We start from the raw sequence: 24,227 nt of genomic DNA on the forward strand, positions 1-24,227 counted from the left end.
AGGTAGTGTGGGACTTACTCTTCAGTCTGTGAGAGAACGACTGAAGAGCAGAGGCCTGCAGAGTCCTCCTTATATACTACTGGGGAGGACGGATGAGTAAGCGTATAAGAAGAGAGCATGTGACGTCCAGAGGACGCTGACTGAGCGATGAGTAACGCTGAGTAAGGGAGCATAATCGACATAAGGTCAGATAGTCCATGGCTGAGTAATGCGAGTAATCCGGACGCTGTCTAGAATAGTCCGGAACATCGTAGAACGTACCAGAATCATGTGGAGGGATGGCAGGATGCCAAGTAAGTACAGAACAAAAGAATGTACGTATATGGTAAGTAGGAAAGTCCATGCTGGCGTATGGTAGACGCACAGCCACTATCACTGCCACTCCCGGTCCGGCACAGCCGTAGACACAGAAGTTCAACACGTTCATAGGCAACAGCCGGTACGGTTTGCACCACACGCCGTGTGGCAAGTGTTGTGCGAGGCTTTACCGATCTCTTCATTGCCACATTCGAAGATCGAGCGTCGAGAGATTGAGTGTCTGAAGACCGAGGGGGAGGAGCAGGGATCTTGAAATGGAAGGTGGGCTGGAGGTTATCGCTACTGCCTTCCCCGGCCTGTAAGGGAGGCTTCGTTAACCGCAGCAATCGCTCAATTCTAGGACCACTGACCTGCATGTTGTTCGGATTCGAAACGCCTTCCTGGTCCGGTGTATTCCAATCATAAACAACGGGTATGGCCTGGGGCAGGGAAAACGTGAAGTCGAAGTGATCGTCCTCCATGGTGGCTAAGATAGCGACAAGAGAGGATGAGGGTAGGAGAAACGAAACGCTGTCAGGGCTGCTCAGCCATATATGCCGACCCCTACCAGTTTAGCCACACAAAACGTGGCACACGAACAATACGATCAGCATTGCCGCATGGCGCTAATCTATGACTAAACCTTCGCATAGAATGATACAACAAACACAAACGATTGTTTACGAGCGGGCCTCGCCCGAAAACGTGTCAACGAGCCACTGAACAAACGTCGACCATCGCCTGTCAAAGAGAGCCAGCGCTGCGCTTTGTTCTTCTGGCGCCAAGCAAGCATACTGCGCAAGTTGCGAGTTGAGCTCTTCAGAACGTCGACTACGAGGCTGGCGACAACATACCTTCAGGCTATCCCGCGCGAGTGCCTTCACGGTGAGCAACCCGGTCACCTCGCTTACAATGAGGACCTGGAAGAAGTCGAAGGAGAGGCCCATGTTGCCGAACGCAGCGGGGTCATCGGAGTTCAGGGTGATGGGCACGCCCTGGTTCATGAGTATTGGGAGCGGGTGCATCGGCATGGAACCTGTGAGTCGCTGCGAACAAGGTGTCGGTGTGCATCCACTAAACACCAACGCGTAGATAGCACCTACCAAGATTTCGTTCCTAGAGCAGGAGAGTCATTAGCGCAGTATGTGTGAATAGCGATATCGAGCGAGGACTTACGATATCGGACACATTTCGACCGCGATGTTTCTCTCCCGGCACAGCTCCATCAGCTTCGGATGTTTCGCGAGGGAGAAACTGTACATGACATACTCAGATCCATTCACATTGAGAATGAATAGATGCATACCCGTGGCCGATGCGCTTCGTCCCAAGAAGGATAGCGTCGTACAGGTTCATGTCTGCCGCGGTCCCATCGCCCAGAGTCTCTCCCGCGTGGAGGATGAAAGGGATGTCGAGGCCCAGCTCTTTCTGCCGCGCGACGAAGCGTTGGAAGGGGACTATGAAGTTGATGAGCGGCGGCAGCGGGTCTTCAGGGCCTACGAGGTCGAAACCTGGATGCCGTTACATCAGTCCCATGTGCTACAGCGCAGGAGCGGACGCGCTATACCGCAGATGAGATGAGGGAACTCCTGCTTGAGCGCGATGCAGTCCTCTAGATACCACTCCAGCCCCTCGCAAGTGAGGTCTTTCTTCACCGCGCTATATATGATCTGCGGCCTACTTCAGCATGTACGGGCGAGGGGGGGGGGCAGAATTTTTTTGGACCTTGGACCCAACGAACTCATCGCTCCTGCCCTGCGCTGCAAGGTCTCGCTTCACCCCTGCGATAACCTCGTCGTAGATGAGGAGCCATTCACGATGCGGCACGTTCTCTTGCCCATCCGCACCGATCATGTATCTGCGGGTAAACGGTGAGCTAAAACTAGGACGGCGGAGGCATACAGCACACATACTTGTACCAGAACGGGATGCGTGTCTCGATATACGAGATGCCGTCCTCGATAGACGACAGGAAGAATTCCCGGACGTACTCCACAAAGATCGGCATGTACCGTACAAGGCCCTTTGGAACGCGGAAGGGTCAGTCGCTTGGGCACATAATGCTGGGTCGTTCGACTTACCCGCGCTACAGCAAAGGTCGATAGGAATTTCTCCCAGATCTAGTACACATATATCATGAGAGCGATGTTGGACACGTATACGTGATAATGAGCGAACCTTTGCAGTTGTGTTGTGCGTATGATACGCCTCTGTAGGGTTGATAGTGAGGGCGCGCACCGCCCATTCGTCAAACCCTGCCGTTCCACCTAGGTCGGATTCGAAGGCACTCCTTGCGTTTAGCAAGGGCACCCACTGCCCTGGCTCGTACACGCTATCCGTCAGGCTTCCAAGACTAGTCCACTCGTCCTGGGGCAAAGGCCGGAACTCGGGAAGTACGGTGTAGATAGTCTCCCCGGTGAGCCGTATGCTAGTGCGGACGTGGATCGCGGGGTGCTTGAGTGCGATGTTGAGGAGAACACGCGCGTTTACGGTCGCGTCCAAATGGGAATGGAGGAGTGCGCCCTTCGGCATCTGGTGGGAAGCATCAATTAGGTGTTGAAGCGATGAGCACGGCTTCAAATTACCTTGGATACAGCTTGGAAGAGCTTCGTCTTCAAGATCGTCTCGCGCGCTATCAGCCATGTGAGCATGCATAACTGCTGAAGAGGATCCGCCCCGACACTGACCTGTAAGGAACTCCATCCCTGGAAAGACATGCGCCGCTCCTGGGATCTCAGGAGCCGCCCGGTCCCATACCGTCTCATGTTCCTCTGTCCTAATCCGACGCAAGATCTCGTCCGCCTGGTTTTCTGTATGGCTCGCAGCCCCGAAGGCATTGGCGTCGACCCGTAGGGATCTGTCCTTGACGATGAGACGCTCGCGCTCGCGGACATATTCCTCCATTATGTTTGGTCACCCTGTTTACCGCGATCGGTGTGGGGGATATATACTGGGAGGCAGATGTGCGCTATGAGCGCTGAGTGCCCGAGTCATACCGGTATCAGCAGGGGACCTCTCCACGATAGCGTGAGAAGCATTGCATTACCAATAACCTTAGGCCCACACCGCAAGTATATCAGTACATACTCTCATCGATGAACGCGCTATTTCGCACACGTACCTCATTGTGCTCCACGTAAACTAGCGAGCGTTCCAACGCGCCCTCACTCAGACCCGGCCACGGTAGCAGCCTAGGAGCCGGCGAATCGATCGAGTATCTAGAGCGAACAGACCCCGAGATTGCGACACTAGAGACGTTGTTCAAAAAGGGATACTGTGGCGATATGCGTGGCGATATTCATGCATCATCCATAGCTTGCATGGATGCCCAGTAGCCTTGTCGAACGAAGCAGTCAAGAGTGAGTGGGTTCTCGGCCCTCCTTGGGGTTATACGATGCCTGCTTGCTTGCGGGATTGTCTCGCAGGTATAAGCCAGAGGATTTCCGGGAGCGACGGGTACAGGACGCCTAGAGAGCTTCAGTCTGCGGTGGGTTGGTCAGAGGTGGTTGAATGTGTATTGGATGTTTAAGTACTACTCGTGATCTGGTGTATCGTGCGTCTCGGATGTAGTCTGATGCTTAGTCATGCCTGGTAGTTAGGCGCGTTCGAGATAGGAGGATGTACGGTTGCACTCGGTCGAATCTAACACTCACTCACTCACTCACTCACTCGGCCACCCAGATTCATCAGGAGCGCCTATTGCGCTGGCCAATCGCGAGCCCGAATGAGCACCGCCATCGCGCGCCCGCCGCGGTAGGCCCCTCAGGGTCTGCTCTTTTCCCCCCTTCTTCGTCTTCTCATCCACTCGCAACTCTACGCTCTCTACGCGACCCGAACTAGGCTACCTCAAGAAGGCAGGCGCACACGAACTCCGGTAATATATATGTATCTCCTCGCATGTGGAACTTCTAGTTGGTTCCGCGCTGGCGCGGATGACCGCTGAGCGTTGAATTCGAGATTTGTCCCGTTTATTCCATTCGCCTATCATGGCGCGGCCGTGCAGGAGATGGAAGATGTAAGTGGAATGATATATACTGAACGGAAGCGCATGCCCTCGTGTATGCATCGTGCAACTGTGCACGAGGCCAGTCTGCCAGCCGGATCGACCAGAACCGTCTACTCTGGCGGGCGACTCTTAACTTGCATCCTCGAACCCCTCCTTCGCCGTCGCCGGCATACGTGACTACGCTGTGTCACCCGGTAGTGGCTCGAGCTCTTCTCCCGTTGCATCACCTCAGCTGCCCCAGCCAATCGCATCGCCAGTAATGGCCCCCTCCGACTCTGAGTCCGACTCGTACGACCCCAAGTTCTACACCGACCGACCGATCGAAGACCAGCTCGAAACAGGCCTAGTACACACGGACGAATGTAATGCGGCTCGTGCTGAGGTTGGCGCTCTTCTGAGTCCTATTCTTCATGGCTTATGCTAAACATTGCCCTTCTATGATCAAGGTCCTCGCGGACTATGAGCGGAGGCTTTCGCCTCTTCCAGAGTCCTGTACCGGCACCTTGCTCGAGACCTGTCGCAACTGGGATCGTAACTTGGACGGCCGAGACCCTACGTTGCACTATGGGTTCTTCTTGACATACGATGAAGAAGAAGAGATCGCGTCCAAACTCCTCGACGAGGGCCGCATTGCGGAGGACCCGCACGCTCATTGCACAATCCTGGTCAGCGATTATCTCAACGACAGATTGAACGAAATCCTCGGCCAGGATCCCGACGAACCCGACCTCGATTTTCGGGATGAGCTGACTGTGTCGACGCACAAAGATCATGACGTGTTCACCTTATACACGACCGGTGCCGGATGCGGCACGATGCCGGACGACATCGAGAAAGCTGTACGTCACTTCAAGGAAATCGCTCCGCAACGGGAGCCGATGTGGTACTTTGACCTGGACACGTACTCCCCTTCGTGAGTGTTATTCCAACCTCCAATGATACCTCGCAAAGGCGACATGTTTAACCACCTCACTTAGCCTATTCAAATTCAAACCTTTCAAGGCAGAGAAGGTGGTTGGTCCTGGGCTGGCTCCATTCCTGCGCAGCGCCGACGACCAGTGAAATGGGGTCTTGTCCCGTCTGCGGTCTCGCTCCGATCGTCTACACGAGCCTGTGACTAGCCAGGTCTGAGAGAGTGGCTATTGGGGCTCGCCGCCGCCTCCCACCCTTCGCACGGTTCGTTTGTATCATGCCTCGTGTTGATATATCCCATGCTTAGGTACATATATTGTCATACTGTTGCGCGAGGCCGGTTTGTTGCGAGCGTATCATTTTGATTGCGGGGCAACATGACCTCGTGCATATATCGTGTAATCGGTTCGACGCGAATTCCCACTGGCAGCGGTGAGCCACTCAGCTCAAGCATCCTCGAAACCCATCCATCCCCGGCGGCATACGCTGCACCAGAAGTGCCATAGCGGCTCTTTCTCTTTCATAGCACATCGCAAACTATCCCCGCCACCAATCATGGCCGCCGATGAGATAGACGACGCCGAGTTTCACGATGGACGAGAGCTTCAAGAAGAAGTACAAACAGGCGTGGACGACACAGGCGAACACTGGATGGTCTGCCCCTCGATCCAGTCTTACTCTTTGAGAGCTACGCTGATTAATATTGCATTCCCACCTTCACGCTGATTAGAACATACGAAAAGACTTGGCACGATGGCTCTCTCCCCTTCCGAGGAGTTACACCGTCCGCTTAGTGACTACCTGTTACTATTGGGACAAAACATCGCCTGCCCCCGCCCCTACCCTGCATTACGGGTTTGTCTTGTCGTTCGAGGAAAGGGAGGTCCTCGCACAGAAGCTCCTCGAGGATGAACGCGTCGTCATCGAAGATGCACAGCATCAGCCGCCCATTGCGGTAGTTCACAAGTATCTTAACGATACATTGAAGGCGATATACGAGCAGGAGCCTGTGCAGCCCGGGGAGAACATCCGCATCGAGAGGCCCGAGTTCAGGACGGTGGTTCCAGTCTCACCAGAGATGGGAGACATGGTGTTTACCCTGTACTGGACCGCACCCGGGCGTGGCTGGTGGCCGAGAATGATGGGCACGGCCGTACGCGTCTTCCAGGAACTTGTTCCGGGACGTGAGCCAATGTGGTACTTCGATGCGTTCACGTACGCTCCTTGGTGAGTGCTTGGTGTTTATAACTTGCCCGACAATGACATCGTGGAAGGACGACGAGTCTGACAATCTTCCTTAGGCTACGTCGTGAATCGATTGGGTTCTATCCAGAGACGCTCGATCCGGAGGAGGTGGTTGGTTCTGCGCTGATCCCGTTCCTTCACGGCGGCCGCGACCAGTGAACAGGGTATCTGTCCGGCTTACGGTGTCGTTCCGGTTACAAGTACAAGCCTGTACAACCAGAGTGGGGAGGCGGAAAGGATGAGGCATCATGACTGCCGTTGGCCAACCAATCTTTTGTGATCAGGAGACAGTGTAGGCCTGGATGATCAGAGTTGCGACAACGTGTCACGCGAAGATCAACGGCGACGTAGAGCCGGGTCTGAGTTCGCTTGTCTGCTCATTCGCACTTCACGGAGGAGATGCAAACGCAATGATATACAGAAAGTTACAAGTGTCGCGTAACACATCATGCTAACTTGACAGTCTAAAACACGGACAGAACGGCGACACTTCAGTAAGGTTTATCAGCCGTGGATTAACGGAAGGCAATACCTTGGCATATAGAGAGTCCACGACCTTGCCGACTTGTTCCAGTGTGTCGATCGCAGCACCGTATGTCCTCTATGCGCGATATGTTAGACCCGTCGAGAGCGCATCCGTTTCAAGGGTACTTACATCTGCCTGGGGCTCCTCGAAGATGAGCAGGCATCCGCGACCCTGATCAAGCACGCCGTGGAAGATCTTGTCCAAAATCATCTGCGACAACCTAAGACGTCGAACACTAGAATCAGTTCCTGCGACAAAGGGATGCGACGACTGGCAAAAACGCACTTCAGCTCGACCGCTTGCCGGCCCTGGCCGACCTGCTGTGCGATGTACTCAATCTCAACGACCGAGTACGGCTCGACGATGCGGAGCAGATTCTGCTCGAGCAGGGTGTCGTACAACGCGGACAAGTGTGTCCGGATCGTGGGGTCCGACGAGAGCTCTGGAAGATGGGTCAGTATGAATGTTCACAGTTTTATAAGGGCGTCCGACACCGGGCGAGAACGAACCTTGTTGATAGTCCTTCAGCGCTTTCTCGAAGTCCGCGAGATTCCGCTTCTGGTGCGCACGCGCGATCGCGCGCATGCTCTCCACGTCCCGCAATTGCGCGTACTTCGACGCAAGCTTGATTGAGAGAAGCGAAGTCACGTCTTCAGGCTGCAAACACGCGCACGTCGATCAGGAATCGTCAACACAACACGAGCGTCTGCGACGTACAAGGTTGAGCATGACTTTGCAGAGCAGCATGTACTTCAGCGCGCCGAGAGCGCTCGGGTCGTCTTGCGTGCTCAAGTTCTCAAACGTCTCGTAGAAGTAGGAGTATGCGGTTGTGTAGTCCTTGTCTTCGGCGTGGAGGATACCGGACTGGAGGTCGAGACGGGCTTGGAGGTGTGGTGGGCAGTATATTGAGTTCGCGGCGGTCCGAGCAGACGTCAATGCGGCCTGTGTACCAGAGGGTCAGTCAGTGTGAAACCGGATCCCGAGCATACATCCATGCCATACCTTCGCCTTTGCCAAATTGCCAACTCCTCGGTATACCCTGGACTCCAGAAGGTGCACCTCGGTAAGCACCATCTTGTCGTCCAGTCGCTTGAGCTCCGTAAGTAGGGTCTCGATTAGAGCAAGTGCAGGTTTGTATTGTTGCGTGTCCAGTTGGCTACGTATGCTGTTTGAGCTACGTCCGGGACGTTCGGAAGCGCGTGAGTACTCACAGGCCAACTAGCCGGGTCTCGAGACTGTGCTTGAGGAATATCCGCTTTTCGCGCTTTGCCCATTCGATGTTCTCGTGCAAGACACCCATTTGAATCTTCTGGCTGTTGGGGATGCTATTGAAGCAGTCGAGAAGTGTACGGACTACCCGAAGCTGGTTAATTTATCGAAGGGTTTCCAGGACGGATGGAACGCACTAAGCTTCGCCGTCTTCGCCTTCGCAATAGATGAAACGAATCCGCGCGAGAGGTTGATGACCTCTGCAATACCTTGGGCATTGCTGCAACGCGCTTGTAAGTTTCATGAGGAACCTTGGCTGCAGCCACTGGAGTACGTACTTCTGGTCACGGTATAGTTCACCGAGCTTCACAAGAGCCGCCTCTTGTTGGCGGAGCTCGGCCTCTTTCTCCTCCGTGGAGGCATGCTTGCTACTTGGCGATGCTAGGTATGTCTTTAGCTACACGCCCACCGTATGTCGGAAGCTGAAGCGTACCCAAGATCTCCTTGTAAAGCGCTTCGGCGCGTTTGGGATCGGAAGACGCCCCCGCTTCCTTCAGGAGCTCTTGCGTTGATGACATGCTCGTCGACGCTGCAGATAGTAGGGAATGACAAGAGGTGGACCAGGAGGTGAATTGGGCAGAAGAAAGCGTATGAAGGACAACTTGAAGCGAGATGAGCGCGACGGGTGACGCGTCGAGGAGCGTGGGAATATGCGCGGTACTGACGCGTCGCCTGCCCCAGTCCGCCTTCCCTCTCGCTCGTTCTTGTACACCTGTACTGGCTGTTCTGCTCGACCCACCTGCACCTGTATACCACATAACCCGCGTGGGACCACCGCAATGTCTGAAGACGCCGTCCTCCCCATCCCCAACCTCGGCCTCGCGCAGAACTACTTTGTCCTGTCTACGCCTTCTCTCGAACACTTGCAGCAGGATGCGCGCAAGGAACTCCTTGAAGGCATTCAGGCCGACCGTACGTGTATCGTCTCTTCTGTGTAGCTCTATCAAGTTGCTGAACCCGCGCGTCCAGACATGGCGCCGTACTACCGTATAATTACCGCCACTAGTGCCCTTGATCTCGACGAGGCTCTGCTCGCGCGGATGGAGAAGGAAAACAAGGAAGAGCTGGACAAGATTGATGAGAGACTCGAGGAGGCGAAGAAAACCGAGGGCGAGACAGACATCGCGGACGCGCTCCGCGCGCGCGCGAACTACCTGACGCGTATTGGCGACAAGGTGAGCAAGGGATAATATCCCGCGCGACATGCATTGGCTAACAGACCGCATTGTACATAGGACAAGGCCGTGGAGGCACAGAAACTTGCACTGGAGAAGACACCAGGGCTTGGCTCAAGGATAGACATCGTCCTTACGCTTGTCCGGATCGGCTTCTTCTTCGGCGACCATGACATGATCACTCAACACCTAACACAAGCGGAGGAGTGCGTCCTTAAGTTGTCCACTCTGCCGGGCACCTGACTAACCTCACCGAAGGTTGATCGACAAGGGCGGTGACTGGGACCGGAGAAACAGACTGAAGGTCTACCGCGGCCTGCACCTTTTGTCTATTCGGCAATTCAAGCGCGGAGGAGAACTACTACTCGACGCGCTCTCAACATTCACCGCAACGGAGCTCATCTCCTACAACGACTTCGTGGCGGCAACCATTATCTCCAACGTCCTCACCCTCAACCGACCCGACCTAAAGAAGAAGGTAGGGAGGCTTCGTCCAGGTTGTCTGCCATGGACACGGCTAATGCGGCACTGAAATAGCTAATCACCGCGCCTGAAGTCATCCAAGTCCTTCCAGAACTACCAGTATTGGCAGATCTGATGAAGAACTTGTACGACTCGCATTACGACAAGTTCTTCCTCGCGCTTGGTACGCCCACGACCTCTGTGCAACATTTGAGCTATTATGCTGTATGCTGACCTGTCCATCAGCTGCTACCGAGCAAACACTCCTGAAGCCCAACCGCCTCCTCGCACCGCATGCACGGTTCTACGTGCGCGAGATGCGCATCTCAGCATACAACCAGCTACTAGAATCCTACCGCAGTCTGACACTAGACAGTCTGGCGCGGTCATTCGGTGTAAGCACCGAGTTTGTCGACAGGTATGTACTCCGCCATTATCGCTGTTCAGGAAGAAGTGTACTCATATATGCGTTGTAGCGAGTTGTCACGCTTCATCGCGTCGGGGCGGCTGCACTGTACGATCGACAAGGTCAACGGCGTGGTGGAGACGAATCGGCCGTCGGTCAAGAACGCGCAGTACGAGACGGTCATCCGGCAAGGCGACATCCTGCTCAATGCCGTACAACGGTTGAGTAAGGTGTTGTACTGAGCGGGCGCAGGGCGTAGACTGGACTTGTGTTGTAGGTTGTAGGTAGCTTTCGGACGAGTTTTCGCTTGCCTTGTGATTTGCATCTTGAGGGAGTCCGGCCTCAACCCGAGGTAAGACGAGATGTGACAAGAACGTTTGTGATGACTATGATTACAACAACCTCCGGATGATGATGCATTAGATGGAGAGCGTAGAATGAGGGATAGTGCTGCGGGAGACGGTGCCAGGAGAGATCAGGGTTTGGACTTGGGATCGGTCGGAGGCTCTGGTGGCGGAACGCCCCATTCTGGCAGGCCCTTTGGTCGCGCGATACGTTTGGGCTCCCACTCTTCCGTTGGGGCTGCGCTGAGTTTCTGAATGATGCGTGGAAGTAGATGAACGGCATGCCTCCAAGAAGAGACTGAGTAGACGCACAAAGTACTCCTCTCGAATGTCGATCTTCCGCCGGTTCTTCTCCAAGCCCAGCTCCTGTTCCTTACTCATCTGACACGTCCATGTATAAGCATAGTTCACTTTTGTGCCGCCATGTTGAAGGCGAGACAGTTCGAACTCACCGCGGAGACCTTCTGGTCGTGCAGTTCGTACCGCGTCTGCGTGAACTGCTGCATGCCGAACGAAGCACCCACGATGAGCAAGACAAACGGGACGCCAAACAGCGCAGGGTATTTTCTGAACACCCTGCTATACGTCGGCGAGTTTAACGGATTCGAGGGGAAGGTGGGCATAGCGAGCACAAGCAGGTCGAGGCCAGAGAGGGCCGAGTGCCGGGAGCGCCCAAAGCCTCCGCAGACACGCGCGGGCGTCTCCATGCGCGTCCCCGCCACCGCGCGTCACCGTCGCGTCTCTCTCCCAGCCTGCTGCTCAGTGCTGCTGCCCCACTGACTTGCTGACCGCGCTGGGGCCCATGCGTCGCTGAATCTGCTGGGAAACTGAAACATGTCTACGGAATCTACTGGGGAGCCTGACAGGCTGATGACTGCGAGTCCGGACAGGATGACCTTTGAGGGAAGCGCTACAGAGGATGAGGATGGTGAGGCGCATGGCAGCACCAACGGCGGGGAATCCGTCAACGGTGTGGAAAGCGGCGAAGACGGAGATGAGGTCGAAGAAGATGAGGATGATGAAGAGGATGAGGACGACGATGAAGAGGACGAGGAGCCTGCACTCAAGTACGAACGTCTCGGGGGAATCGCACACCAGCTGCTTCAGAAGGACTCTGCCTCTACCCTCGCGTATGCAAACCAACGCCTTGTGAGCCGCGCATGGTAGGTGATGCGCGCTCCTGTATACTGAATGGTGCGGAATAGGCTCTAGGAACACATGGAGGAATGCTACATATCCTTGACCTCTCAGGGCAGCATATCAAGTCATTCACGGCGCACACGGCTTCTGTGAGCGACATCTCGATGGATGTTACCGGAGACTTCATTGCAACAGCTTCGATAGACGGTGAGACTCCTATTACATGCGCGACGGGATACTACAACTCGTACGGACGCTCATCGCGTCTGCATTGGAACGCGACTCTCAGGACAGGTCGCAGTGCATTCCCTCTCTGGCTCGGAAACTCCTTCATTCAACTTGAAGCGGCCTCTGCGGACTGTCGCCCTTGAGCCGAACTTCGCGAAGAGCAGCACGCGGTCGGTCATCTCCGGCGGCATGGCTGGAAACCTGACTCTCCACGAGAAGGGTTGGCTGGGCTACAAGGAAACGGTTCTGCACTCCGGAGAGGGTCCTATATGGCAAGTGCGGTGGCGTGACAACCTTGTTGCATGGGCAAATGAACTTGTATGGCTCTTCTCCTGCGAATTACTTTCGCCAGACGTTGAACATATATACAGGGCGTCAAGATTTACGACACGCAGTCGCAAAGTCGTATTACCTTCATTGACCGCCCCGCAGACAGCCCCCGCGCAGACTTGTTCAAGTGCACGCTCCACTGGCAGGACAACTCTACACTTCTTATCGGCTGGGCCGACCAGATCAAGGTTGCCCGCATTCGCGCACGTCCCCGCAAGACATCGGCCGCCTCTAGCGGACCCCCGCTTCTTGTCGAGATTACCGCAGTCTTCCAGCTCGACTGCATGATGTCCGGCATCGTCCCTCACCTACTATCCCACTCTTCCCCAGGGTCCGCCGCGCTGATCGAAAGTGCCGTCAAGAAGACCAACGGGACAGGCTCCGTGCGGTCGACAGCTCCCAAACCCCCAGCACTTACCGCGTTCCTGGTGCTCGCATACACGCCTCCGGATATGTCTCTCTTGACCGGCAACGAGGCAACGGCCGACAGGGCGGAGCAGGCGCGTAAGCAGGCGGAACGTCCAGAGCTCCGTATCATCTCGCGCGCAGGAGAGGAGCTCGCGGCAGACGCGCTTAGCATCACGAACTTCGAACGGTGGAACTGCAACGACTATGTGTTGGTGGACATTGAAGCAGGGCCTGTCAAGGCCTCCGCTTCGGGGTCTGCAGGGGAGCGGTACTATGTGGTACTTAGCCCAAAGGACCTCGTCGTGGTGAAGCCGCGGGATTGGCGCGACCACGTTGCCTGGCTGGTTGAGCGGAAACGGTACGAGGAGGCTTTAGAAGAGATCGAGCGACAGAGCGACGAGGCCGACGCGGCAGGGGAGAAGGACTCGATCGACGCTGTGCAAATCGGGCAACGATACGTCGAACACCTCGTCGGCGAGGGCGACTTTGTCAAGGCTGCGCGCCTGTGTCCGAAGGTTTGCGGTCAGGACACGAAGCGCTGGGAGGACTGGATCTTCGTCTTCGCACAGAAGCATCAGCTGCAGGTACCTCTTCTGGCAGGATCTGCCGACGTCGTACATGCTGATCATCGTCCAGGCGATCATCCCTTACATCCCCACGGAGTCGCCTACCCTTGGGCCTTTGGTCTACGAGATTGTGCTGACGTACTTCCTTGCCCACGATCGACAGGTACGTCTGTCTTGTTGTACCAGGGCATATTTTGCTCATCGCCGTCGATGAAGGCTTTGCTCCAAACTATCAAGACATGGCCGAAGGGAATATACGACATCTCTGCCGTCATTGTTGCCGTGCAGTCTGAGCTAGACAGGGCGCCCTCGTCTTCGACCACGAAGCCCACCGGCCCCGGTACCGTTATCCTCATGGAATGCCTTGCAGAGCTGTACGCATAATCCAATACCCCTGCGTGTGTTACCGTAACCTCACATGGATTTGCAGGTTCACCCTCAACCGCCAACCGGGCAAGGCATTACCTTACTTCCTCCGCTTGCGGCGCCCGAACGTATTCCAGCTCATCCGCGAAAACAACCTCTTTACCGATGTGCAGGACCAGGCACTCCTGCTCGTCGAGTTTGATCAAGAGCTGCGCGAGAAGCGGAGACAAGAGGGCGAGGAGGTCGACACCGACCCAGTCGCAGCGATCACGCTGCTCGTGGACCATATCCACTCGATACCGGTGAGAGCAAGTATTTACGATGTCTTCATGTGGAGGGCTGACTTTGGCGCGTCGCAGATTGGCCGTGTCGTCCAACAACTCCAGTCGCGACCGGCGTACCTATATCTGTATCTGGACGCGCTATTCCACAAAGACCCACATCTCACCTCCGCGTACGCGGATACTCAGGTAACGCGCTGTCGACCTCGTCTCATAATATACTTTTAACCCTCCTGATTTAGGTCAAACTGTACGCAGAGTACGCTCCTAGGCGGCTTATCGACTTCCTTCGGGCAAGCAACTACTACAACTTGGAGGAGGTACGTGCTGGTCTCTCAAATCGGAATGTTCAGCGCTTATGTGGACGCTTGTGCACAGGCGTACAACGTATGCAACGAGCGCGATCTGGTTCCAGAAATGGTGTTCTTGCTTGGACGCATGGGCAACAACAAGAAGGCTCTCAATCTGATCATCGAGAGGTTGGGCGATGTGAACCGGGTAGGTGCTTCGTAACATAGAGATTATCTCATCATACTCATCTATCCCAGGCCATCGACTTTGCGAAGGAGCAGCACGACGATGACCTCTGGGAGGACCTGCTCCGATATTCAGAAACGCGACCACGTAAGCTCTTGTTGTACATACCCCTACACAGAGGAAGCACTGACCACCTTCGCTAGCTTTTATCCGGGGGTTGCTGGAGAACGTCGGTGCGGAGATAGACCCCATCCGCCTCATCCGACGCATCAAGAATGGACTGGAAATTCCCGGCCTGAAGGGCGCGCTCATCAAGATCCTGCACGACTTCAACCTCCAAGTCTCGCTGCTTGAGGGCTGCCAGACGATATTGAACGGGGACTGCGCGGACCTTGTGTTCAAGCTGCACAGGAACCAGACGAGCGGATTCTTCTTGAGTGGTCAGTTTCTGCCCTCATTAGGTCAACAGGGATCCCGCGCTCACGCACTGCTCGTTTTCAGCGAAAACCCCTTGCCCAATATGTAGTCTACCGATATCTCAACCAGCGCACGGCCTCGCGCTGCTCTTCCTCTGTCGGCACGTTGTGCACGCGCACTGCGTCGACCATGGCGAGGAGCTGCCCCAGCAGCCGGACCCAACGTTGGTAGGCCTAGGCATCGGCGGCCAGCCAGGCCTGAGTGGCAAGATCGCGTTGTACGTACTCACGTTGCTGCTGCCAATTGTGTGTCTGATGGCTTATCGCGTGATATGTAGTACTGCGATATTGCGGGCGAAGATCACGCAAGGCTGTCCTGTGTGCCACAAGCGGAGCGAGGGCGACCGGACTTGACACTTTTTGCTGTATACCCTGGATCGCCAGCGCTCAACACAGATTCCTATTGCGCGCCTTCAAATTTCTAGTGGTCCCAGTTGCTGGCGTTTGTCCGAACACACTCTGCGCTGAATCCGAGAAGCACGCTATTGCATTACATGGATCATAACCCACATGCGCACGTATAAAATCGCCACCTCGCATTGACATGAGACGCGAAAGACGATGGCAAAGTAGATGTGAGTAGAAAGAAACATGAAGAAGCATCCCAGCTCGTTGCAGACACATCCCTATCCTTCGCCTACACTACTCTTCATCGTCTTCCAGAATTAAGACGTCGGCCACGTCCCATGCGTCCTTGTTCTGGAGGGTTTCAAAGTTCGGTCTGTTTAAAAGAGTCAGATGGGTTAGATCGTCAGAACGCGCGCACAGACTCACCCATGAGAATAATCCCAGAACCACTTGGGCTCGCTCTGGCCTGTAAACGGGTAAAGCATGTCGCCGAGGTGCTGTACGGCCGACGAACGTACGGCCGACCGTCCTTGCCAATACCTTCTTCCCCGTTCGAATACAGTGTAATGATGTGGCCACAGCCAAAGCGTTCGGACCTTGCAGGAACAGGCAGCTCCGTGCTGATTTGGGCCCACGGGAAGAGCCTCTCTTCGGAACGCTTATAAACCTCATTGCGAATCGCGTGTAACATATCGATGGGCCCGTGGTAATCGAGCTGGAGCTCGGCCGCGCATTTTTCCATTTGGTCCGGCTCTACTCGAAAGCCGTAGTAGAGCAGGTAGCCGTCCTTGCAACCCCGTCCTTGAAAGAACCCGCAGCGCAGCTCGGACGGTAGATGCTGAAGCAAGGTGTTCATGGCGGGGTATGACTTCCAAAACTTCTCGTAGGCCTTATAGATTTAGGAGTCAGTTAAGATCGAGCGAGCGCGACGAATCTAAGTTACGCACTTTACCGCGCAGATCCACCGACATGTCAGTGTACAAGTACGGGTGTTCCGGGGTGCAGACGGGTTTCCCGTTTGCGTCCAGTACAATGATGGTGTAAGGGTTGTTTTGGTCAGGTAGAGGGAAGCCGTTCGCCGTTCTAAGTAGTCCATTGCCCCAGTTCATGCTGGGCAACTTCGGGGCTAACTTGGCAGAGTGATGTTGTGTCGCAATGAGCCGTTTACTGCGGGTAACGGTTATTGAAGAGAACTGGGTGAGTGCCAGAGCAGCCCACCTCCCCGACTCAGGCCCTATATACCAAACCAGGCAGATATCTTGGACAGGATCGGATCTTCGAATGTGTCGACGTCTTGCAGGATTAGACCGGATCTTCCAGGGGGGGGGAATACACGTCATACGAACCGCAGGTGATCTAAGTGTTGATTTAAGTATGGTCCCCCTACGTTAGATGAGTGCGCACGCGTCGCATCGCACGGTAGATCAAAGACGTAAAAGTGAAGGCGGTTTCTAACGCCTCCTTATCGTACTCACCGGGTCCTCACGAAGGGGCGTGGCCGCGTCTAGTACAGACTCAAAGGCAACCGTGCTGGCAGGAAAGCGCTCACGACTTTTCATAAGACACTTGTGAAGTGCGTTGCTAGCGATGCTGTCGGGAGTACCTGATGTAAGTAGACACCTCTTCTGCCTCAACCCATATCACCCGCAGTATCTGCTCTCGACCCACAGCCAGGACGGTAGAAGGCGTCTCCCTCTGATGTTCCCTGGCGCATCTTGTCAGAACTCGCAAGCGCAACTTGGAATTTCGCTTACATGTATCCTCGGCCGCTAGTGATCCCTGCGCCATCAAAGAACCGGTATCCCTCAATATCCTTCAAGCACCGCACGCACAGCTCTCGTAGCGACTGCGTTTGCGGCAGCGGGGTCTCCATGTCCGCGTGCCAGGTCAGCGCACCCCGCGGAACGTTCTCGTCGCCGGTGATCTTCCATGCGCGCAGTGTCGCTGGATGGCTGACCCAGTCAACGTAAAGGCATTCTGTCCCATGAGGGCCGTGGGAGCCCAGCCAAACCCCCACCAACGTAGTCGGATGCCAGCCCGGGGATAGAGGTTCGATGTGCTTGGGCATGTCGTGACGCAGAGGGTAGAAACGCGGAAGAGAGTCGCTGATGTCGTTGAAACCGAGGAAGGGGCGGGCACGTTCGGCACAGCCCAGCGAACAGGATATAGACAGTGCTGGAGGCTTTCTGTACGACGTTGGCGCAGCGTAAACCACGGGCACACGGGGATGAGGGGGAAGATGCGGGGTCTGGTTGATACTGCGTGACGGCGTGCATCGGATTCTTGGGTATCGTGTCCCATCTACCCAAGTGTGAGACTCGGCGCTGGGGAAGTCTGGGTGCGGGTATTGGCCGCGTCGCGTGTGCAGGTAGAAGCCTGTTGTGCATGGCGACTGCAGCTCGAACTCGGCGCGATGGGTGGGTGACCGCTTGTCGTAGGAACATGTGATCATCGGCGGCCCATGTACGGTGGCGGTGTGGCTGAAGTCGATGGTTGCCAGTGGAATGTAAGTGGGAGGCTCCGCCGTCTCCGGTCCGTCAAGGTCTTCCGGCTGGAGAGCGCGGAAACGCCACAATTCGACGATGATCCCGCCTTGCCTGTTGGCGTCGCCGGCTTGAAGACCTACTTCAATGACGCTACCGGTGTACGGGTGGTCTCCCGCCCAGAGCCCGAGCATGGGCCCAAACGTGTGCAGTAGCCTCGTGTAAACGGTGTACCACGATCGTCCGCCGAAGTGGTCAATATTGCGAAGGCCATAGGTACTTGACAAAGATCGCCAAGTAGACTCATCACCGACAAGAGCGTACAACGTGCGACAACTGCACAGAAGATTGACGAGGTCTGGAGAGTGTAAGAAGGAGAACATGTCGACGAGCACGTCATAGGGGAGATGTATCACGGTCCGTGAAGCTGGAGGACGAGGCGGTAGAGTCTGCACCATGGCGGGAAGCTGATGGACGGTGGTGGCGGATGGTACGGACCTGACTATAGGTGGTTCAGGGTGGTTTGGGGGATGTGTCGGTGCCGGTGGGACCTGATGCTTAAGGTGCGATAAGTGAATGCATAGTGATAAGCTCTGCAGCTTACGAACATCTTATCGGACTCGGCACCGGATGGAACTGCCCGTCTACTTGGTAGAGATGACTGTAGGTGTCATGCAATTGTGTGGGTGCCCACTCACCATGTCGTAATCTTGCGTGTATCTTGACTAGATGGGGACCAAGGTATCGGCCAACACCGCGGCAATCCAAGAATATCGCACGAGAGTCGGCATGGAGGATGAGATGAGCTAAGAGACAGACAACGAAGCGATTATCACGTCTGGTTGATTCATCAGTGCCAGCGGGCGAGGTTGAAGAAGCCTCGAAGATAAAGACTAGCCGTAGTAGGACTAACCGGTTTCTGGGAGCCGAGGAAGAACCCGGATTCCGGGATACCACGGTACCATCATCGTCTCGCAAGGTCGTCGTAGCACAAACTCGGCGGTTTGAAAGAGCATCATCGTTGTGCACGACAGCTAGCATCATCACAATCATATACGCAACGGCGGAGGTTCCTCGAGAGCATGCTCCATCTGTGCCATTTCCTCGTCGTAAAACCGCTCCAGGGCTTCCTTGTCTGAGCAGAATCTGTACAAGTCGATTCGGATCTTTTCCGCGGCTGCGGCGGGCCGTTGTGACTTGAAGGCCGTCCCGATGCGCCCCGGGGCCATAAGGCGGTTGGTGAGAAAGAGGAACCCTTGGGAACCTCCCAGGACCTGAATGAATGCGACGCCAGTCCGGTGGACCCACTGAGAGTACTTGAATGGCGCACGCCTATAGGAGTAGACCACGTCCACCTGGCTTGGGTAGTGGCCGGCAGCTTCGATATCCAAGACGAAACCCCACTTCCGCAGTAGCGCCGACTCGAAATAGTGCTTCGCGTGGAAGCCTTCCGGCACTCGTCTCTCGAGCTCGGATACTTCCGGAGGAGGCGTCGCTAGCGGGATGGGGAAACACGATTGGAACGGATTCTTCTCGCGGACGTCGCTGATCTGGTCGACGTAAGCCTCCACAAGCTTGAGGCCGTACCGCTCTATCGTTCGGCTCCATTGCTGGAGGAGGTCTTCGATGCACCGTGCAGTTGTACCAATCCAGTGAAACTCGAAGTGGAAGCAAGTGGCAGGATTGTGAATGATATCGTGGTGCAAGACAACCGCCTCGGCCTGGTCACTTCGCTACAATGATATGCGCTATCAGTCAGGAGTCGGAGAGACGTCGGGATGTATCGTACCTCTCTAGGATCTACGTCAATAATCATGCTCTGACTGAGAATGAGCCGCTTGTTAGGTCTCTTGCCAGAGGCGGTTCTCGGCGAGTTCAGTCCTCGCGCATTCATATCGTCGTGCTTCACGGGGCGAGAGAACCAGCTCTGTTTCGGTGTAACTGGAACGATGTATTCTCCGCGGAGGACGTAGAAGTAGTGCCTGGAGGTTCCGTGAGAATCACGGTCGCTTCAGGTAAGTATCGAACATACCCGTCTAGGAATCCATGGGTCCCCCGGCAATGGTCGAACAACCCTTGCCCCATCAGTTTGGAGCCCCAATCAGTCGCCTGCTCGCGATTTGAGATATCCCGGAACTCGCGAACCAGCCAGTACACGAACTGAGTCCCGGTGAAGGAGTTCGAATATCTTCGGCCATGCCAGCTATTCTCCTTGATCGGAACGCCGTCGTCCTCTCGCATGGCCTTCGCGATAGCGCTGAGGGACATCTCGCTGATATCTCTCTCGCTCTTCACCTTCTTCTTAAGAGGGCCTGTCGCGTGTATCTCGTCCAGGTGGGCGATGATCGAGTCGTCCTGCACGCATTGCGCAGGTCCAAGGTCGGTGGGGATCAACCTCACCGGGGGTGGAGGGTTGGGGTCGTCCTTCGCGTGCCACCGCGCCTTCGAGAAACACTCAGCGAGCTTGTCGATGCCGAGCAGTCGGATTTCCTCCTCGTTAAGCTTCTCTCCAGCGGGGCCCACACTCATATGCGGGGAGTCGTCGGCGGGGATAACGACAAAACGTGTGCGCCAGTACCTCAGGGACTCGCTGAACTGGTTCTCGTACCCCGCGACCAGCATGTCAAGTCTGAATCCTCGTCAGCACATCACGATGCGAGTGGCATTTTTCGCAACGTACCTGTTCCACCCGTAGTTCTCCATACCGTGCGAGATGAACGACGTCCTCATCTCCGTGTATCCCTCGCCGAGCTTCGGCCAGATGAGGAACTGATAGTCGAAAGGCCTCGTCGACGGCATCCTGCGCACGTATCGCCGGACTTGTATCGAATCGCCGCTGTACATGATATGGTGGATCTCATTGCTCATGCTGAGGTACACAGAGTCGGACGCGGACCGCAACACGTCCGCGGCGCCGACCGGCCTCGCATTCGCGGCGTCGTCTCCAGCGTATGACTTGGTTCGGCGGAGAGAGCTCTGCGCTTCGGTTTCCTGGCCGGCAGCCGGTTTGGCTGGGCGCAGGACGAACTGGAAGCCTTGAGCGAGGCGGAGAGCGACCATACCGCGCATGACGGATAGCCCCCACGCGCGCCGGACCTGGTCGGGACTCCCGTACATGGCAGGGAACTTGACGAGGAAAGAGTGCATCTCCGGGGGGTCGACTACGAAGTCGTACGAGAAGACGCCATACGATGTCTCCAACTCGTGCGTCGACGGGAAGTGTTCGACTGTCAGCGGAAGACACAAGGGGGTGACCATCGCCTTCCACTTGATCTCGTGCTTGGTGAGGGGCTGTGGGAATGCGTGCTGCCACCTGCGAGCGAGCGAGGCTTGCGCGTACGGCACTGTGGCTTGTGGCTTCCATGGGAGGACTTCGATAGCAAGGTTGGTAAGGGTGATAGGGAGGTTTGCAACGCTACTCATCGTCCCTCGCCGCTTACTCAAGAATTCCTCTCGAGGAGGCGTACCGACGGGCGAGTGGCGGGTGAGAGATCCACGATGAGGCACAGCGAGATCGTCGCCCTCGTTCCGGCCACGAATCGGCCGCGCCGCCGTCCCACCCTGGACCGCAACAGATTGAGAAGTGCGTTGGCTAGAGGTGCGCACGAGTGTAGGGGTGGAGGATGCAGGAGAAGCAGTGGGTGTCGCCTTAGTGACACCTGAAGCAGATATTGGAGACGTCTGTGGTTGACTGATTCCTGCTCGGAACGGGTTGAGCAGCCAAGTTGGGGCATATTTGGAAATGGTTGAGGCGCGGGAGGCGCTCGGTCTACGAGACTGGCCGTCTGAGTCAGCCACAAGGGTAGACCGCGAGCTCCTTTGCGAGCGATTAGACCGTACAGACAGAATTGACCCTTGAGAAGGAGATGTGCTCAGGACGCCCCCTGCGATCGCCACAGAAAGTCGTTGTTCGCGATCCATATTTAGATCGTGGTATGGGAGATGTGAGACGGCTAGCCTTGGACTTTCCTCAATGGGAAATATACGCGACGTCTCAGACGTGCGGATGGTAGACGACCGCTTAAGGTCGCTTCCGCGCCACGAAGAGCTCAGCGTTGGGATACTTCCGCTCGAGGAGAGTGAGTTCCGGGTAGTCGGAACAGGCTTGATATCCTGTCGTATGGTGAAGACGTCCATATCGAACTCGTCCGCCTCCTCGGGTGAGAGCAGGGTGGCTCGCTTCTCCAGCAGGTCAGACGTCGATATCCCAAGATCAGAGAGCTCAGAGGCAGACTCGCCAGAAGAAAGACCTGGGTTGTCAGCATCAGGCAGGTACGGAATCTCGATGCGAGAGAGCACGTCGTGGTCTAGCAGTCCTAGCATCTCAATCTCGTGCATCTTTGCACGCGCCACAAAGCTACATTGCCAGTATAAGCAAGTTTTCGCTAAGGGTAGAGGAACTCGTACCGGTCTTTCCGGAACGGTAAATCCATTTGTCGGTCCCAAAAGGATATCGTCATCCAGAAAGGCTCCCACCAAAGCGTCTTCAGTTCACGTAGATCGCCCAGGCTATCACCACTCGAATCGCTGTCCCCGCCCCACAACGGATCTAGTACGCGAGGACCACCCTTGCCTGCCTCCGCACGACCATCAGGCTCTACGCCCTGGAAGCAGAATATCGGTGTCTGATGCAGGGGAGGTTTCGCCAAAGAGACCAAATGGAGAGGAAAGCCTTGGTCTAGCATCCGCGTGGTGGTGAGCCGTAGAAGCTGCTTCGAGACGCGGAAATAGCCCGTTCCGGGCGTGATGACGATGGTCGACGAGCCCGTATACGACAGAGAGCGGTCGATGTAGTGCGTCTCCGACGGGTTCAGAGCAAGGTTGAGCGCCTCCAGCAGCGGTCCGTCATGGGCGTAGGAGATCTGCCCGACTAGTCGGACGTGGTCGGGCGCGGAGCTGCCGTCGGGCGAGGTCATACATTCCCGATGGTAATGGTGAGCAAGGAGGATGTCGCGTTGGAAGGCCCAGAACGAGTTCTTCAAGCTCACGAGCGTGGACTTCCAGTCGTGGAGCACCTCGAGGTCGGTGATGACTTTGAAGAAATCCTTATACGACCGCCCTTCGTCATCGCAACGCATCGGGCCAGCTGCATAAGTGATCTCCGAGACGTCGTAGTACACTCGCGAGATGAGGACGATGGTGACGATGTGGTTCGTGGTCACCTCGCCCCATTTGGCGAAAAGGGCAGGAAGGAACGAGTGCACGATCTTCTCGTTGTAACGTTCTCCGTCTCCGGCAAACTCCCAGAGTTCCCGACACACTTGAATGAGTATGGTCACCTTCGCAGAAAGTGACCTATAGACCACTCTGGTAGCCGGAGAGACGTACGCGGCGGATACCTGAAGATGATCAGCATGCATGCGCAGGCCCCGTGGCACGCACTCACTTTCTTTCCCCCCACGTACACGTCATGCACTTTGGCAGCAATGACACCAATGAAGGAGACTTGCTGGTCGACGTACAAGCACTGTCCGACTTGGTCTCGTCCTAGGCGCCACATATCGTTGCGACCAAGATATTGGTCTTGGAACACAAACTCGACATAATCCGCGGTGAACTTCTCCTTCTCCACCTAAGCTTGTCACCGATGTTGGCGCGCGCACACTCGATGACAGACGGGGACGTACCTTTGTGAGAGCGACCTCGCCAGAATTTCGCAGCCCATATTTCTCCAATACAAGTCTAGGGAGAGAAATCTTCAGAGCCGCAATCAGGAACGCGGCGCCGCGGTTGGAGAACGAGAAAACTCACCTGCAGCTGATGCTTCAACGAAGGGTCCTCCGGCGGTACGACGAACAGGAAACCAGGGGCACGGTCTGGAAGTGGGGATGCGATACAAATCAAGTCGCCTTCTGCGACGCCTGGCCAATGTTTGTGGTTTAGCCTGACTGTCCCTCCTGGTCCATCGTTCACCCAAGCAGTGAGCGTCCGTGAGTCTCCCACCCTCAAAGGCGGCGGAGGTACAGGCACAGGCGTAGAGGATGTGGCAACTGGTGAAGGGTATCCGCCAAACAGTGATTGCACCGTATTGGATCGTTTGCGACCGCCAGAAGGAGCAAGAGACTCTGCGCGCGACATTTCGTAGTCCGTGCTACACTACCTAGAGGCAACCCAGCGACTTGGTTTGTCTTACACAGTTTATGTACGCGTCATAGATTCCTTGGAGGCGTTTCCGGCCAGATTCAGAAGGTGTCGTGCCAGAGAGCACGCCAGAGAGCGCGTATCGTGCAAGTTCGCGTAGGTTAGCTCGCCTTGCACGCCGGTAATGCCCAAAGCCTCAAAGAGCGGAAGATGATGATATCCAGCAGTGCGTAGATGTGAATCAAAGTATTTCGCCCCAGGAATGTGGCAAGCGACCGAGAGGCGGGAGTGAGTGGAGGGAGAGCTAGGGAGAGAGTGAAAAGCCTTGGAGGTCGTGCCGCTTGAGTCGCGCGTTGGGCGCCTAATTAACGCTTCTCCCTCGTTCGTTCCACCCCTACTTA

At 55.8% G+C, this 24,227-nt stretch overlaps 11 protein-coding genes across 11 annotated transcripts in view; 4 read left to right on the forward strand and 7 right to left on the reverse strand.

Annotated features, from left to right (window-relative positions):
- Positions 1–419, reverse strand: part of TRAVEDRAFT_32267 (uncharacterized protein) — a 6,629-nt gene extending 6,210 nt beyond the window's left edge. Inside the window, exon 1 of the mRNA XM_008047032.1 lies at positions 19–419. Coding sequence (XP_008045223.1) covers positions 77–343 — 267 coding nt within the window. The 5' untranslated portion in view covers positions 344–419 and the 3' untranslated portion in view covers positions 19–76. The remainder of the gene's footprint in view (positions 1–18) is intronic.
- Positions 420–977: 558 nt separating this feature from the next.
- Positions 978–3,201, reverse strand: TRAVEDRAFT_136890 (Metallo-dependent hydrolase; the record flags this gene model as incomplete). The annotated part of the gene is made up of 12 exons (XM_008047131.1): positions 978–1,091; positions 1,152–1,343; positions 1,401–1,413; positions 1,474–1,551; positions 1,604–1,808; positions 1,865–1,967; positions 2,023–2,155; positions 2,211–2,320; positions 2,379–2,417; positions 2,476–2,829; positions 2,883–2,929; positions 2,985–3,201. 12 exons carry the CDS (start codon positions 3,199–3,201, stop codon positions 978–980), a joined length of 1,605 nt encoding a protein of 534 aa, XP_008045322.1.
- A 1,361-nt stretch (positions 3,202–4,562) lies between these two features.
- Positions 4,563–5,365, forward strand: TRAVEDRAFT_54199 (uncharacterized protein; the record flags this gene model as incomplete). Its single annotated transcript, XM_008047132.1, has 3 exons — positions 4,563–4,685; positions 4,750–5,216; positions 5,281–5,365. The coding sequence occupies 3 exons, from the start codon at positions 4,563–4,565 to the stop codon at positions 5,363–5,365; spliced, it is 675 nt and encodes a 224-aa protein (XP_008045323.1).
- A 405-nt stretch (positions 5,366–5,770) lies between these two features.
- TRAVEDRAFT_54200 (uncharacterized protein) lies at positions 5,771–6,619 on the forward strand (the record flags this gene model as incomplete). Its single annotated transcript, XM_008047133.1, has 3 exons — positions 5,771–5,869; positions 5,946–6,442; positions 6,517–6,619. 3 exons carry the CDS (start codon positions 5,771–5,773, stop codon positions 6,617–6,619), a joined length of 699 nt encoding a protein of 232 aa, XP_008045324.1.
- A 236-nt stretch (positions 6,620–6,855) lies between these two features.
- Positions 6,856–8,832, reverse strand: TRAVEDRAFT_156931 (PCI-domain-containing protein). Its single transcript, XM_008047134.1, has 11 exons — positions 8,689–8,832; positions 8,534–8,636; positions 8,393–8,475; positions 8,198–8,339; positions 7,989–8,142; positions 7,704–7,928; positions 7,496–7,643; positions 7,272–7,428; positions 7,116–7,206; positions 6,993–7,061; positions 6,856–6,924 (listed from the first exon to the last, which is right to left on the reverse strand). Exons 1-11 carry the CDS (start codon positions 8,771–8,773, stop codon positions 6,907–6,909), a joined length of 1,275 nt encoding a protein of 424 aa, XP_008045325.1. The 5' UTR covers positions 8,774–8,832; the 3' UTR covers positions 6,856–6,906.
- Positions 8,833–8,954: 122 nt separating this feature from the next.
- TRAVEDRAFT_75560 (PCI-domain-containing protein) lies at positions 8,955–10,540 on the forward strand (the record flags this gene model as incomplete). The annotated part of the gene is made up of 7 exons (XM_008047135.1): positions 8,955–9,167; positions 9,225–9,430; positions 9,491–9,636; positions 9,689–9,908; positions 9,968–10,076; positions 10,139–10,310; positions 10,369–10,540. Exons 1-7 carry the CDS (start codon positions 9,035–9,037, stop codon positions 10,538–10,540), a joined length of 1,158 nt encoding a protein of 385 aa, XP_008045326.1. The 5' UTR covers positions 8,955–9,034.
- Positions 10,541–10,673: 133 nt separating this feature from the next.
- On the reverse strand, positions 10,674–11,287 carry TRAVEDRAFT_156938 (uncharacterized protein). Its single transcript, XM_008047136.1, has 3 exons — positions 11,095–11,287; positions 10,955–11,023; positions 10,674–10,893 (listed from the first exon to the last, which is right to left on the reverse strand). The coding sequence occupies exons 1-3, from the start codon at positions 11,263–11,265 to the stop codon at positions 10,774–10,776; spliced, it is 360 nt and encodes a 119-aa protein (XP_008045327.1). The 5' UTR covers positions 11,266–11,287; the 3' UTR covers positions 10,674–10,773.
- Positions 11,288–11,555: 268 nt separating this feature from the next.
- TRAVEDRAFT_61483 (vacuolar protein sorting-associated protein 41) lies at positions 11,556–15,268 on the forward strand (the record flags this gene model as incomplete). The annotated part of the gene is made up of 14 exons (XM_008047137.1): positions 11,556–11,791; positions 11,848–11,989; positions 12,072–12,328; positions 12,382–13,332; positions 13,385–13,477; positions 13,531–13,688; positions 13,745–13,982; positions 14,040–14,150; positions 14,204–14,281; positions 14,340–14,459; positions 14,510–14,585; positions 14,642–14,878; positions 14,940–15,132; positions 15,193–15,268. Exons 2-14 carry the CDS (start codon positions 11,869–11,871, stop codon positions 15,266–15,268), a joined length of 2,709 nt encoding a protein of 902 aa, XP_008045328.1. The 5' UTR covers positions 11,556–11,791; positions 11,848–11,868.
- Positions 15,269–15,556: 288 nt separating this feature from the next.
- On the reverse strand, positions 15,557–16,371 carry TRAVEDRAFT_54205 (uncharacterized protein; the record flags this gene model as incomplete). The annotated part of the gene is made up of 4 exons (XM_008047138.1): positions 15,557–15,635; positions 15,689–15,728; positions 15,788–16,151; positions 16,210–16,371. 4 exons carry the CDS (start codon positions 16,369–16,371, stop codon positions 15,557–15,559), a joined length of 645 nt encoding a protein of 214 aa, XP_008045329.1.
- A 472-nt stretch (positions 16,372–16,843) lies between these two features.
- Positions 16,844–18,203, reverse strand: TRAVEDRAFT_136831 (uncharacterized protein; the record flags this gene model as incomplete). Its single annotated transcript, XM_008047139.1, has 2 exons — positions 16,844–16,967; positions 17,017–18,203. The coding sequence occupies 2 exons, from the start codon at positions 18,201–18,203 to the stop codon at positions 16,844–16,846; spliced, it is 1,311 nt and encodes a 436-aa protein (XP_008045330.1).
- A 541-nt stretch (positions 18,204–18,744) lies between these two features.
- On the reverse strand, positions 18,745–23,823 carry TRAVEDRAFT_61484 (GTPase-activating protein IML1; the record flags this gene model as incomplete). Its single annotated transcript, XM_008047140.1, has 8 exons — positions 18,745–19,478; positions 19,535–19,727; positions 19,778–20,374; positions 20,426–22,102; positions 22,153–23,084; positions 23,132–23,317; positions 23,373–23,441; positions 23,497–23,823. 8 exons carry the CDS (start codon positions 23,821–23,823, stop codon positions 18,795–18,797), a joined length of 4,665 nt encoding a protein of 1,554 aa, XP_008045331.1. The 3' UTR covers positions 18,745–18,794.
- Between the last annotated feature and the right edge of the window lie 404 nt (positions 23,824–24,227).

This window comes from Trametes versicolor (genome assembly GCF_000271585.1).
Source record: "Trametes versicolor FP-101664 SS1 unplaced genomic scaffold TRAVEscaffold_16, whole genome shotgun sequence".
In the NCBI taxonomy this organism is placed as follows: domain Eukaryota; kingdom Fungi; phylum Basidiomycota; class Agaricomycetes; order Polyporales; family Polyporaceae; genus Trametes; species Trametes versicolor.

Bases quoted from the DNA above. Each gene is read 5' to 3' on its own strand.
- TRAVEDRAFT_156931 (XM_008047134.1), bottom strand. From the start codon at position 8,773: ATGTCATCAACGCAAGAGCTCCTGAAGGAAGCGGGGGCGTCTTCCGAT. The intron at 7,644-7,703 runs GTACGTCGCAGA...GCGTGTTTGCAG, and splicing joins GCAAAGTCATGCTCAACCTT to CCTGAAGACGTGACTTCGCT. The intron at 7,062-7,115 runs GTAAGTACCCTT...TATCGCGCATAG, and splicing joins TCGAGGAGCCCCAGGCAGAT to AGGACATACGGTGCTGCGAT.
- TRAVEDRAFT_156938 (XM_008047136.1), bottom strand. From the start codon at position 11,265: ATGCCCACCTTCCCCTCGAATCCGTTAAACTCGCCGACGTATAGCAGG. The intron at 11,024-11,094 runs GTGAGTTCGAAC...TGGACGTGTCAG, and splicing joins ACGACCAGAAGGTCTCCGCG to ATGAGTAAGGAACAGGAGCT. The intron at 10,894-10,954 runs GTGCGTCTACTC...CGCATCATTCAG, and splicing joins ACATTCGAGAGGAGTACTTT to AAACTCAGCGCAGCCCCAAC.